At 49.7% G+C, this 13,831-nt stretch overlaps 1 protein-coding gene across 1 annotated transcript in view; it reads right to left on the bottom strand.

Annotated features, from left to right (window-relative positions):
• Nucleotides 1-5,877: 5,877 nt before the first annotated feature.
• LOC309448938 (acid-sensing ion channel 2) overlaps nt 5,878-13,831 on the bottom strand; it is a 394,345-nt gene continuing 386,391 nt past the window's right edge. Inside the window, exons 4-10 of the mRNA XM_082070818.1 lie at nt 12,820-12,970; nt 12,361-12,417; nt 11,852-12,005; nt 11,027-11,118; nt 9,941-10,020; nt 7,130-7,198; nt 5,878-6,173 (exon numbers count right to left, since the gene is read on the bottom strand). Coding sequence (XP_081926944.1) covers nt 6,072-6,173; nt 7,130-7,198; nt 9,941-10,020; nt 11,027-11,118; nt 11,852-12,005; nt 12,361-12,417; nt 12,820-12,970 — 705 coding nt within the window. The 3' untranslated portion in view covers nt 5,878-6,071. The remainder of the gene's footprint in view (nt 6,174-7,129; nt 7,199-9,940; nt 10,021-11,026; nt 11,119-11,851; nt 12,006-12,360; nt 12,418-12,819; nt 12,971-13,831) is intronic.

Below are 13,831 nucleotides of genomic sequence, written 5' to 3'. Positions count from 1 at the left end.
TATCCAGAATTTTGGGCTGGAAAATGGTTTTGCTGTTGCCAGATGTCACTTCCAGCTGCTGAGAAGAGCAAACCAGCCCCTTTGACAAATATGTTGGCGGTGGCTTCGTTCTTGGGTCCAGAGACCAAATGGCAGCTCTGCCGCTTCCTCAGTGGTGGGAAAGACCTTAACACTTCCATGAAACCAACTCAATGAGCCAGCTGAGTGTCTGAGGATGTCCCTGGGAAAGGGACCTGGTGGAGAAGGTGGGATGGAAGGAGATGGTATTGCCAGTACAAAACCCCATTGCTTGTTGGGACTAACGGTCCCTTTTTGCAGGTAAAACGGGTGGTGACTAAAGATCAAGAAAAGCAGTGGGGACCAACCTGCTGAGCAAGCACAGAAACAACGATGCTGAAGTGCCAGCGGCTCTGCCAAGCAAAAAGGGCAGCTTGATAAATTATTTGCTGCGAATTAGCCCCGTGCTGGCTTGGAGCACATTTCAACGGAATGAGAAAGGGATGTGAAAGACATGGCACTGCTGTCTATTTATGGTTGTGATATATCTGCAGAGTACTGGACGCTTTGCATTCAGCCGGCGAGCTGCCTAAGACGGGGACCAGAGGTGATGGTCGTGCTGTAGCAGCTTGTTCTCCCTGGCTGGAAAACAAGGTCGTTCGGGTCTGCGCTGCCGGCCTAAGATCCTTCTGCAGATTCCTACCTCAGGTGGCTGCATCTTGTTTGGCAAACACACCCTTTCGCTGAAAAACAACTTCCCTGATCATTTATTAATGTGTGCTACAGCACAGAAAGCCTCGCTGGGGAAGTCTGTGGGCACCAGCCTCCTGCTGCCTAGACCCAGTGCAACTTTTCCTGAGGAGGTTTTTGGGTTTGTGTGGGGATTTAGAAACATTTTCTGGCTGCGCTTCTTCCTGGGTGTGATTCTTATTGAAGCACCTCGTCTGTTGGATGGTCTGTGGAAGAGCAGAGACTGCAGCCAGCTGAAGGTTGGGCAGTCACACATCTCTAGAGGACGCAGGGAGGACCACATTACCGTAGAATCATTTTGGTTGAAAGAGAACCTAAAGACTGAGTCCAACCATAACCTAACTAGCACTAAACCATGTCCCTAAGAACCTCATCTACACACCTTTTAAACCCCTCCAGGGATGGTGACTCCACCACTACCCTGGGAAGCCAGTTCCAGTGCTTCACAGCTCTAGGGGAATACAAGAATGCCGTGAAGTTATCCAGGGGGAAAATTAGAAGGGCCAAAGCCCAACTAGAGCTGAGCCTGGTTACGGCTGTAAAAGGCAACAAGAAATGTTTCTATAAATATATCAGCAACAAAAGGTGGGCTAAGGAGAATCTCCATCCCCTGAGAGAGGATGAGGGAAAGGTTGAGGTACTAAATGTCTTCTTTGCCTCAGTCTTTACCAATAAGACCAGTTGTGCTCCAGCTACACACCCTCCTGAGCTGGAAGAGAGGGATGGGGAGCATGTTAAAGGATGCACACGAGTACCACGTTATATTCTTGTTACTCTTTTGAGCCAGGTAAAGTCGACTGGTAAAGGAAAAGGTGTTTTTAGCTGCCAGAGGAGCAATGCTTCAAAACTTGAGCCCCAACCGTGTGGAGTTTCACAGAGCTGCTCTCCTCAGCTGCTAAAAACCATGGCTTGGTGGAAAGTAATTGCTCCTTGAGCAGCAGCATGAAGGAGAGCTGATGTCTTATGGCTTCGTGCCCTTTATCCCGCCCCACCCCATCCCTTTCGCCTCCAGCAATGTGTGTGCATTCCCCACCTCTTAGGATAATGCTTCCAGAAGGCAGCAGATGCTGGGAGCAGCTCGGAGCCATGTGCATGGTCCATCAGCCCCACGGCTGCTTGGGCTGTGCCCATCCTCATCCCAGCGGAGCCGCCGACTTGGTTCCCCTCACTCGACTCACCCGGCGGTACTCACACAACACCCAAGGACCTGAATTATTTCTGAGAACACGCTGCCAAATCTTCTTGGAACGGGCTTGCGGATTTGAAAGCTGCCGGGGGTGATGAATGAGCAGACAAATGGGCTGACAACAAGCTCTCATAAGGCGTTTCCTCTGGAGATGGGGTCAAAGTCATGATTTTCTATTGCCTCCTTACAAAAGAAATAGTGCAGCTACAATTCTTGGCTTCTTCGCGACTCCATGCAGGCGCAGCACATCTGCACCCGCTGAATCTGCTCGCAGAGCTTGGTGGGGTGAGGACAGGAGCTAGAGGAGAGCCAGGAGGCTGGTTGTTGGGTTGAGGAGAACCCTCCATCATGCCACGGGCTTATAAAATAGTGGGACTGTGCTGTCAGCCCTTATCATAGAATGGTTTGGGTTGAAGGGACCTTCAAAGTTCATCCAGTGTCACCCCTGCCATGAGCAGGGACATCTTCACCAGCTCAGGGTGCTCAGAGCCCCGTCCAGCCTGGCCTGGGATGTCTCCAGGGATGGTTCAGCCACCACCTCTCTGGGTACCTGGCCCAGGTTCTCACCACCCTCAGACCAACAATTTTTTGTGAGCGCACCCCAAGTCTCAGCAGCTCTTCACCACGCGAGTGGGTGGGAGCAGAGGATTTGCGTGAGAATCGCAGTTTTCTTCGCACATTTCCAGGCTTCCTCCTGAACGTCTGAAACTGTGAAGTGAATGTCACCTTACTCGGGAGGTGGGAGGAACAGGAAGAGAAAACAACACCCAATTTGGTTTCTTTTTTTTTTTTTTTTGAGAAAATTCTCATGATTGTTTAAGGCAACCTCATGATTTTTGGGGAGGTTTGCTGCTGGGTAACAGCAAGAACAAGTGACAAGGTGTGAGGAAACGGCCTCAAGTTGCGCCAGGGGAGGCTGAGGTTGGATGTGGGGAACAATTTCTTCCCCAAAGGGCTGTGGGGCATTGGAACAGGCTGCCCAGGGCAGTGCTGGAGTCACCATCCCTGGAGGGTTGGACAGACGGACATGAGGTTCTCAGGACATGGGGTATTACCAGGGGTGGGTTATGGTTGGACTCCATGATCTTGAGCGTCTTTTCCAAACAAAATAATTCTACAATTCTATGGCGGTCTTAAACCCCATTTCACAGCCAGGATGAGAGCCACGTGTTGCTCATCCCACTCCACGTGGTCTCTTGCCACAGCACCAGCCTCCAAGCTCAGCCCAGCATCGCCCCGTGATGCCCTCCTGCCATTGAGAACAGCCGCCCCGAAAAGCCGAGGTGTTTATTAGTTTATATTAGTGTAAAGAGTGGGCACACACGTCCGCTGAAAACCCCAGGACATGCTATAATGTTCCCTCTCTTCCACTATGAATTTGGCTTTGCAGCTGATAGATAAGACAGTTGGAGTCAACACAATGTGTGTTGCCTCTAATCAGTTGACATGCTAGATCCCTGACAGAAAAACACTTTGTTCCCAGTGGTAATTGTTAGTTCCCTGCCAGTCTTGGAGATCACACTGCTTTCAGTTTGATAAGCGATTGAAATATGGACTTTTAAGAAAAAAACAAAACAAAACATAACAGTGAGTGAATCTGATGCAAGACCTACCCAAGCTCTTATGAATTCCTTGGGAAAAGCTTGTGGATGTCTAACAGGGAGAATAAGTCCAGCTGGCTCTTAGGCTGGACATGAGGAAGGAATTGTTGGCCCTGAGGGTGGTGAGAGCCTGGCCCAGGTTGGCCAGAGAGGTGGTGGATGAACCATCCCTGGAGACATCCCAGGCCAGGCTGGACGGGGCTCTGAGCACCCTGAGCTGGTGAAGATGTCCCTGCTCATGGCAGGGGGGGCACTGGGGGAGCTTTGAAGGTCCCAACCCAAACTGTTCCGTGATTTCTAAATTGGTGCATTCTGGTGGTATCTCCTCCAGGCTTCAATGTCTAATGGAACTAGCTTATCTGCTAGGGATGGGCATTGTCACAGTGTCTCACTGCTCATCCCCCATCCCCTTTTGATACCTGGATCCCGTAAAGTCACAAGTTCACCCGTGGATGCCAACCCAAAGGTAGAGACACTCTGCACCTTCAAGAATAAATAAACATAGTACAAAGGTCCACCATGGACATAGTGCCAACTCGCTTGCCAGTCATAAATGAGCATAAGGTATAGAAAGACCAGTTTGCACCAGCCCAGGCCAGGCTGGGCTTTGACAGCTGGTTCAACCAGCCACCATGGCCATGCCTAAGAGCCTGGAGATCTTGCTATCAGTCACCTTGAGGCAGGGCTGGCACAAATTCCTTCCCCTGGTCCAGAAGCGATGACGGGGACCAGGCTGGCACAGGGGTTTGGCAACGGGATGCAGAGTTTTGGCAGCTCCGCAGCTTCGTGGCCCGGCTGTCGATGAGCACTTGTTACTACCTGATGGTTGCTGGGCATCCTGTGGATGATGAATGCATGGCCAGCATCCAGGTCTCAGGAGATAATGAAAATTGATAATACAAAACGAGCTCTTCAGCACCTTCCTCGGAAGCCCTTTGCACCATGCTCTGGGCAGGAGAAGGATTTGTCCCAAAGGAAAGTGGTTTTGTGCATGAGCATGGGCTTGGAGGATGACAAAGGGATGTCCTCAGCCCTTCGGCCAGCTGCAGCATCCTCTGTGGGTAAATCCACGCTGACCTCCGCTCCCCACGGCTCGTTTAATGCCCTCCCAAGGTTTGGGACTCCATCAGTTCTCCCAGAACAAGTTTTTACAGTCCAGCTGTGATTCTCCCCCAGCGTGGCCACCACGTTGGTGATGGTCACCCAGCAGCACCCAGCCAGGAGCTCGCAGAGCTGCAAACACCCCCATCGCATCCATCCCTCCGGACTACAACAGCAGCAGGGTTTGGAGCTCCAGGAAACCCACCTTCTCTCTTTATGGGGGTGAAGCAGCGTCACTGTGACCCGGTTCTATTTAAACTCCTGGTTGCTAATAAATGAGACACGAAGACACAACTACAATCCACTGTGGATACAATCTACAGTATCAGAGCTGGCCCCACCATCACAGAGCAGGTTGAGCATGGCCAGGACATCACACCCACGCGGCCGGGAGGTGTGTGAGGATGTGACAAATGGTGAAAGGGGGACGAGGGGTGCGGAGCAGCCCCTGGGATGGGCTCGTCCTGGTGACAGCCCCTCGTCTCGCACCGAGGGCTCCCGCTTGGGGAGAAACGACACAGCCCGGCCATTTCCACAAGACCAGCTTTAATATCAGTCATGAGAACGAGAAGAAAGCACAGAATCCATTAACGGGAAAAAAAAAAAAAAGATTAAAAAAAGAAAATAAAATTAAAAATTAATAAAGAAAATAAAGAAACCCACCGCCCCGTGCCCACCCGCTGCAGACGGACTATCCAGGCACGGCAGATGGAGAACAACACAGCAGCCGGGGGGCCGATCCACCGAGAGCCCCCGGTCCAGCCCCGCTCCAGGGATGCTCACCTTGGGGTGACTGGTAGCGCTGAGGAGCCCCGGCCTCGGGGGACCCGGCTTAGCTTAAGATTCATCACAGACTGACACGAAGGACAAGAATGTAAGAAGAATCCAAGAGCTGCGACTTTTTGTTTCTTTATTCTAATTCAGCCTACGACGTTAGTAATGGTGATTTCAGGGGATGGCTGGGCCCGCGAGTTCCTTCTTGTAGTGAAAATCAGAGACTGTAAAGAGGAACAGAGCTTATAAAGACAGATAGGAATATATTGCCATAAAAAGAACTGGCATGCAAGTGCTTTGTACATTTGGCAGTATGTGAAAGGACGGGGCTTCGGTTTGGTTTGTGGTGGTGGCGGTTTCTTTGTTTTGTACAGTTCAAAAATGAGCTGCTGCCTTCACATCTTGAAGACAACCCCCCCACAGGAAAGGACAACACAAGTCAAGTCCAAGGCGCCTCTCGCTTGGGTTTGGCAGAGTATATATATAATATATATATATTTATTTTTTTTTTTTAATGCATAGCGATTTTCTTCCTTTTTTTTTTGTTTATATATTTTTTATATATATATATTTTTCCCCCGTTGCAAACCTGAGCTCGGTCCCTGCTTTCCTGTGCAGTTTTCCTTCCTTAGGTGTTGGCACTGTGGAGCGGTCGGGCGGTGTCAGCAGGCGATCTCCTCCAGCGTTCCCAGGGTGGCCTGCAGCGGCACGTTCACAGTGTGGCTGATGGTTTCCGAATGATTTGGCATGGGGTCGCAAGTGCTCTGCGGACAGAGAGGGGGCCACAGGGTCACCCCGGGGCCGCTGGATGCTCCCCGTCCCTTCCCAGCTGGGATCTTCTTTCTTTGCTCAAGCATCAATCCTTTGGAAATAAGTTGGGGCTAAACGCTGCATTCTACTATTCCATGATTTCATGATTCCATAATTATATCATTCTATGATTCCGTGATTCCATGATTGCATAATTCTATGATTCCATGATTCTATTGCACGCTTCTACAAGTCTATGACTCTACAATTCTATGATTCCATAATTCTGTGATTCTATGACTCCATAATTCTATGATTCCATAATTCTGTGATTCTATGACTCCATAATTCTATGATTCCATAATTCTATGATTCCATAATTCTATGATTCCATGATTCTCAGAAACCATGATTCTGATTCCACAATTCTGTAATTCCACAATTCTATGATCCCACAATTCTACAAGCCTATGATTCTACATTTCTATGACTCCATAATTCCATGATTCCATAATTCTATGATTCCACAATTCTATGAACCCATGATTCTGATTCCACAATTCTGTAATTCCACAATTATATGATCCCACGATTCTACAAGTCTATGATTCTACAAGTCTATGAGTCTACAATTCTATGATTCCATAATTCTATGATTCCATAATTCTATTATTCCCTAATTCTATTATTCCTTAATTCTACAATTCTGACTCCATGATTCTACAAGTCTATGATTCCATAATTCCATAATTCTACAATTCTATGATTGCATTATTCCATAATTCCATGATTCCATAATGCTACAATTCCATGATTCCATGATTCTATGATTCTGTAATGCTATAATTCCATAATTCTACAACTCCGTTATTCTATGATTCCATAACTCTACAATTCATATGGAATGACTTCACCTGCCTACGCACCCAACCGCAGGGCAATCTCCTCCTCTCTCAATGGGTCTCCTTACCACGTTTTCATCATGGCTCCCTTCCTCTTCCTCCTTTCCGAGTAGGTCTAATAATTTCTCCTTGATCAGCTGCAAAAGAGGGAGGTTGGGTTAAAATGGGCAAGAACTTGCCTAAGTTCTCGCCCTCGTGGGCATCCATGAGGTGTTGGGTTTGGAGGACACCCTCCAATGGATATGGATGGAGAAGGCGACAATCTTTCCAAGAAAACCAGCCCATGTGCCAAAACGGAACTCTTCACATGGAAAAAATCCAAACCCTTGATTTTTAAAATATAATTGGGGGTTTATACAAAAATATCAGCTATGTGCCCGCTGGTTCTCTTCACAGTCACATATTTTCCCGGCAGACCATGCTGATAAAGAACATATTTTCAAGGGAAATCCCAGATTGGTTGGAAAATGAGTGTTTTTCTGAAAATCTTCCACTGGGGGAAAAGGAAAAAGAAAAAGAAAGGTAAAAATATGAAAAATTGGGTCAGTTCCTACAGAAGGGAGGGGGATGCTGGATGATACGTAGAGACACGTGGTGGGGATTTGGGACCCTGATGAGCCCAGGAGCACAAACAGGACCAAGAGGAGGATTACACTGAGAGAACGATGCACAAAACCCCATCTCTAGGGTCAATATTTGATCTGATTTTGGCTAACCCACCAGAAAAGAATAATTATATCCATTTGCTGGCCATCTTAAAGAGTTTACAAATGCTTTGGTTGGAAACATGGTGAGTTTTAGGTGCGTTGAACCCCACCTTGATGAAAACCTGAGCGGATTAGATCAACCATGTACATTAAGCATCATTTAAGGCATTTTATTCCTTTTATCCCTGTCTGGAGTGGGTTAAATATCTGTCATGGGTGACCGTGAAGATGTCCCGTATTGAGCAGAGTTGGCTGAACCTGCTGGTGATAAGGAGATAAGGATGATCTCTAAGCCATATTTACCCCCAAAGTAGAAAAAAATTGAAACAAACAAAAAAAAAAACATCAAGAAGAAACTATTTGCCAAGTTCTATAAGCAGATGTCAAACAAAGGACTAAAACAGAGAAGACAAATCCAAACTTTGCAAGGTTTCTTATTAGGAAAGAACCCCAAGAAAGCCGGGAATAGGCGATTTTAATGAAATATTGTGTGCGTTCAGCCTGAGATATAAACTGAGGCGCAGGTTTTGTTTGCACTCCAAAGCCATTATGAGCTTTATGCTCGTAATTTTCAATATATTTTATTGCAGAATAATGCCACCGAGTGCTAAGAGCTGCCCAGAGGGGATGGGGAGTGACTGTCTTCAAATGTAAAGCTGGCATCCCAACTTTAATAACAGCAGAGGAGGTTTCGGGATGGCCCGGCGAGCTTGGAGCAGAGCCAGTGGTTGTGTGACGTCCCCGTGCACCCACCTGGCTTGGCACAAATTAATGTCATAACCACGAATCCCATGGGATTAAAAACCCCCGGTTCCATCATGACACTATAAGGACTGAGACAGGAATATAAGGACTGAGACAGGGACATAAGAGCACTGGACTCTGCAGGTTGAAAATGTTGCATATTTGGGCGCAGGGGGCCCAAAACCATTGTATTAAAATCACCAGGCAATGAGTAGATGAGCTGAATTAGTGGGAGGCACCTTCCCAGGGACAAGGGCGAAGGATCTTGGGCTGGGATGTGTCAAATTTACTGGGAATTCCCTGTCTCCATAGGTGTTTGTGTCCTCCTTGAAACTATCCCAAGCCATAAACTTGTTCTTCCCTGCTCTAAAACAGGACACACGCTTGTGTGTTTGTGTCCCTGGGGTCACCTGGGTGTAAACCAGGTCCTCATCAGCAGGTCGCATCCAGCTCCAGCCCCTGCCTCAGTTTCCCCTTTTATAAAGAAAAATGATGAGCCTGACCCCCAACATAAATCCTTCTGCAGTGCGGCGATGGAGACTGGGAAGGAAAATCAGCGACTGGCGGGGAGGATGCTCCAGGGATGGTTATTTTAGACTACAGTCCCTTTAGGTGGAAAAACAGGGTGCAAAAAGTCCAAGCGGCAGGAGGGAGCAGAGAGCAGCTGGAACCTGCCGTGGAGGATGCTGGAGGAACTTGCTCAGGCAAAAAGAGATTAGAAGTATATAAGAGTTGTAACTGTGCTGCTGGAGGGCAGGAGGAGGGAGGTGCCAGGCAGTGATGTCCCCTCCAGATTGCTTCTTGCAATAATTCCCATTAAAGAGGGAGTCGCTTTCTTCCAGCGCAGCTGCTCTCGGCCACCGCGGAGCCACGGGACCACGCTGGAGCTCATCTCGGTGCTTCCTAGAAAGCTCCTTTGCTCCAGGGCTGCTGGCAGAGCTGCAGCGAGTAGATAACAGAGACTGGGGTTTTTCCACCCACCAGCAGCGGTACGAGGTCTGGCCTCCTGTCTGGGCTGCGACTCAGGCATTAATTAAAGGTGTTTTGATGAGGTGGTGATGCTGGGAGAAGCTCGAGTGGGGATGGGGACAGGAGGGTGCAGCAGCAGGTCCCCAGCCAGCACCCCAAGCTTCAGGGTGGGAAGCAGCACAGCCACGTGAAGGTGGTGCTTAATTAGCCCAAGCGAGAAGCAAACCTCGTTAACAGAGGCAGGGTGCCAAGCGAGCCTGGCTATGCCATGCCATGGCTGCATGCCAGCCCCCTCCACGGGGAGAGCCCCTACATAGCACTATATAGCACTATTGGAGAGCATTAATTAGATAGTATTGCTGATTAAAATTAATAATCCATGTGGGCACATTGGAGGGTCTTGATCTGTGACCACCCCACATCCTGCCAGAGGAATAAGGCGAAGGGTGAGGGTCTTACCTCATATATATAATCGAAGAGCTCTAGTATAGTGAGGATGCTAGCACCGATAAATAGCCCCATCTGGCCTCCAATGTCACCTAGGAGAGAAAACAACACATGGATGGATTTTACCCTGGGGGTGAATGATCTTACAGGCACCCGTGTGACCGCGGTGCAGCCGCCGTCCCCAAAAAGTGGGGCATTTCAAGGAATGACCCCTAGAAACATCAACATGCCATGAAAAGCATCTCAGAAAGGACATTGCTGGCCACCAAAGCATTTGTCATAGAATCATTGAATAGTTTGGGTTGGAAGGGATCTTTAAAACTCACCTAGTCTACCCCCCCCTGCAATGAGCATCTTCAACCAGATCAGGTTGCTGAGACCCCCATCCAGCAACCTCTCCTGCTAATGAGGCCATCAGCTGGGAGCCTAATGAGGATGCGATACCGCCCGCGGGCATCCGAGGAAGCCATCTGTCAGAGTCAGACAGCAGCCTTCGTCCCGGGAATCCCCGAGCCCCATTCCCAAACTGAGCTGGGGAAGGAGAAAAATACTGGAGAAGAATTGGGTAACGTCCCCTGGAGCCAAGAAAAAATCCCAACCTATCAAAGAGGGGAGAGGGAGATGGCCTGATCATTTTAGGGGAGCATCTCGAGGCTGTCTCAGGGTCCTGGCTGGAAAGCAGGATGGATTTGGAGCATGTAAGAGGCGATGGGTAGATGGTTTCAAGAGCTGTCCCCCTCCACACACCAGCCTGCCAGCAAGGGGAGCACCAGAGAGAGAATCCATCACCCGCTCAGCCCCACAAGTCCAAATAATAGGGCCCTGGTAGCAAGTAGAGATGGAGCAGCTCATGTTAACCTTTCATACGTGACACACGGACGAGCTGTGGTCCCTGGGACGTTCTTGTGAAGACTTGGTGGTGGAAGGAAAATAAGATGTGGCCTGATGGCCAAGAAAGAGGTTGGACCTTGTTGGGGTTTTCAAGGCAATGCACATGAGCTGTGCACCCACTCGTAGCGTCTGTCTGTCCCACAAACACACAAGGACTCCAGTACCGGTGCACACAGACTCCAAATTGCACCCCTGACCCTTCCTTACCAAGTAAGGCTGCCACTTCATAGGCTTTCTTCTGCTCAATTGTCTCGTAGTTGAGTGCTTCAAAAAATATGTCCAGCACAAGAATATTCTCTCTGTAGAAAGAGGACAACAGCATCAGGACATCAGCCACCAGTGGCCTCATGTGTTTTTGGGATAAGAAAACAAAAAAAGAAGGGGACTTTGGGGTTTTATTCCCCTCTCTGTCCTGACTGTTCTCTTGCTGGGATCCTCAGCAACCCACGGACACTTGGACCTCCTGGAGACCAAGACCATACGGCACCATCAGGACCAGCCTTAGCAGGAGGTAGAAAATGTCTCCCCAGGATCTCTCAGGATCTGAGTTCTGGATCTCACTTTGATGGCAATAGCAAGAGTCCAAAGTCCATTTAATATGGACTAACTCTTGCTGCCTCCACAAGGCAATAATGTGCTCTGGGCTGGGAGAGGTTCCCAACAGCAGCTGCCTGAGGTCCACAGCCCACACTTAGGTAGAGAGCAGCCATAACTCAGACAGAACCACCAAAATTGGCTTTCCCTGTCAAAATAAAGGACTTTTTGCACTTTTTTTGGTGAGTATGGAGTATGCTTATGAAGACAAGACCAGGGAAGAACACGGAATGTGTGGAAACACATCTACTGAGAAGAAAGCAACCTACACCTCATCTCTTCAAGGGGTTCACCCTAACCCTCCCTGGAGGACATACCTCTGGTGATGGAGGCATTGGCAAGGTCTGGTCTTAGCACAGACTGGTTTGAAAAACCAGTGGGGCTTTACAGACACTTCCCCCCAGGAAGCAAAGGAGATTTGTTTTCTCCAACACTCACGAGATATATTTTTCTGACTTGTTGAACTTCTTCTCCAGGTACTTGGCCGAGGTCTTGCTGGGGATCTTGACCATGGAGAGCTCTTTGTTGTATCTGGTCAGGTTACAGGGTGTCCTGCAGATGCAGTAATTGCTGTCCTTTTCGGCAAGCAAACCTGGAGGAGGTCACAAGAGTCAGATCTCATGGAGGAACATGTGGTGATTGAAATCAAGACCTAGGATGGCTCCCTCCATCCCAAACCCACACCCAGAAGTGCTCTCCTCCTACATATCCCAGGGTGCCCATTATCCTGAGGGTTTCTGCACTGGTGGAGCCCCATGTAGAACCAGAAGAAACTTCATCCCAAGGCGCACCCAGCCCTTCCCAACAAGTTGAGTCTCATCACAACCCATCACCAGGTTGCAGCTTCTCTACGTCACCCCAGTCCTCCCAGCGGGGAGGACACAGGCTGCTGGACGTCCCCTCCCGCTCGGGACACCCGTGGTACCCGGGTATCTCTCGGTACTCACCGAGCGCAGGCTCCGCACATTCCTTATACTGTTCCGGGGTACAGAAGGGAGCGTCCCCTGCATGGAAAGGACAAATCCATCAATGGGCACCGGCCACTGCTGCTGCACGGGACCTGGGACCGCTGGGCTCTCCGTGGGGATCGCAAGGACCTTGTTTTAGCAAAGTGAACCCAGGCTGGGGATGGGCAGCAGAGGAATTGCAGAGGAATGGCCTTTTTTTGCAAACTGAGGACGGGACTGCTGGAAATACCAGCCAGTGGTGTTAACTTGGGCTAAATAAGACCCATGTCCCTCTGGTCCCTATTTCAGAGCATTTTGCAAAGGCTATTAGCATCCTTCTTTCCTTAGGGAAAGGTATGTCTAGCTCCTTTAATCCCTGGTCCCTTTCCAGCTCGTTAACCCTTAATGACCCATGCCAAGTGGAGGGAGGGGGCCCCTGCCCATCCATGGTACACTGACCTGGCATGTGAACCATTTTGCAGTTGCAGTTTTCCACAATATAGCGGGTCTCGCAGTCGATCCTGCAAGCCGTGATGCTGTAAACGGGAAAGAAGTCTAAGCCCATATCCGACGAGCGACATTCACCCCACGGCGGAGGCAGGTACGTCAGCTGCAAGAGAGGGAGGAGCGGGGTGTCAGGGGATGCTGGGGACAGGCAGAGCAGCGGGGCGCAGCATCTCCTTCCTCTTGCACAGAGGAGCCTCATAGTGTAATTTCAGTGATGTCTTTAAGAAGGTGACCAAGCGGTGCCATTGCAAGGGAAGGCTGCAGTATGACTTTGGCCAAGTGAGAGCCTTTAGCAAGAGAATCACAGATGGTTTGGGTTGAAGGGACATTAAAGCTCCCCCAGTGCCCCCCCTGCCATGAGCAGGGACATCTTCACCAGCTCAGGTTGCTCAGAGCCCCGTCCAGCCTGGCCTGGGATGTCTCCAGGGATGGTTCAGCCACCACCTCTCTGGCCAACCTGGGCCAGGCTCTCACCACCCTCGGGGACAACAATTCCTTCCTCATGTCCAGCCTGAATCTCCCTCCTTTAGTTTCAAACCATTACCCCTTGTCCTATCGCAAAAGGCCCTGCTCAAATTCTGTCCTCATCTTTCTTCTCGGCCCCTTTTAAATCCAGAAAGGCCGCACTAAGGTGTCCACGGAGCTTCTCTTCTCCAGCTGAACACCCCAACTCCCAGCGTGTCCTCCTGATCTTCTGCTCCAGAGCTGCTCTGCTGTACCCCCACCCCAGCATCTCCGGGAGCGGAGCTGCAGCAGGACGGTGCATTGGGGACGTGTGGCACCAAACAGTCTCCAAGAGCAGCCCTGGGCTCCTTCTTGCACCGCTGGGAAACTCCTGCCCATGCAGGGACTGAAGGGGAGGCTCCGACCCGCAAATCATCTCTGACTTTGGTGACAGCAAACGTGTCAACATCTCCCATCTCCAGCTTACTCCGACCTCCAAACTGTGCCGCTCATGGGAACA

Source organism: Streptopelia decaocto (genome assembly GCF_964273445.1).
Source record: "Streptopelia decaocto genome assembly, chromosome: 22".
NCBI lineage: Eukaryota > Metazoa > Chordata > Aves > Columbiformes > Columbidae > Streptopelia > Streptopelia decaocto.
Note: the sequence above shows the minus strand (reverse complement) of the source record. Positions and strands in the feature narration are given on the sequence as shown.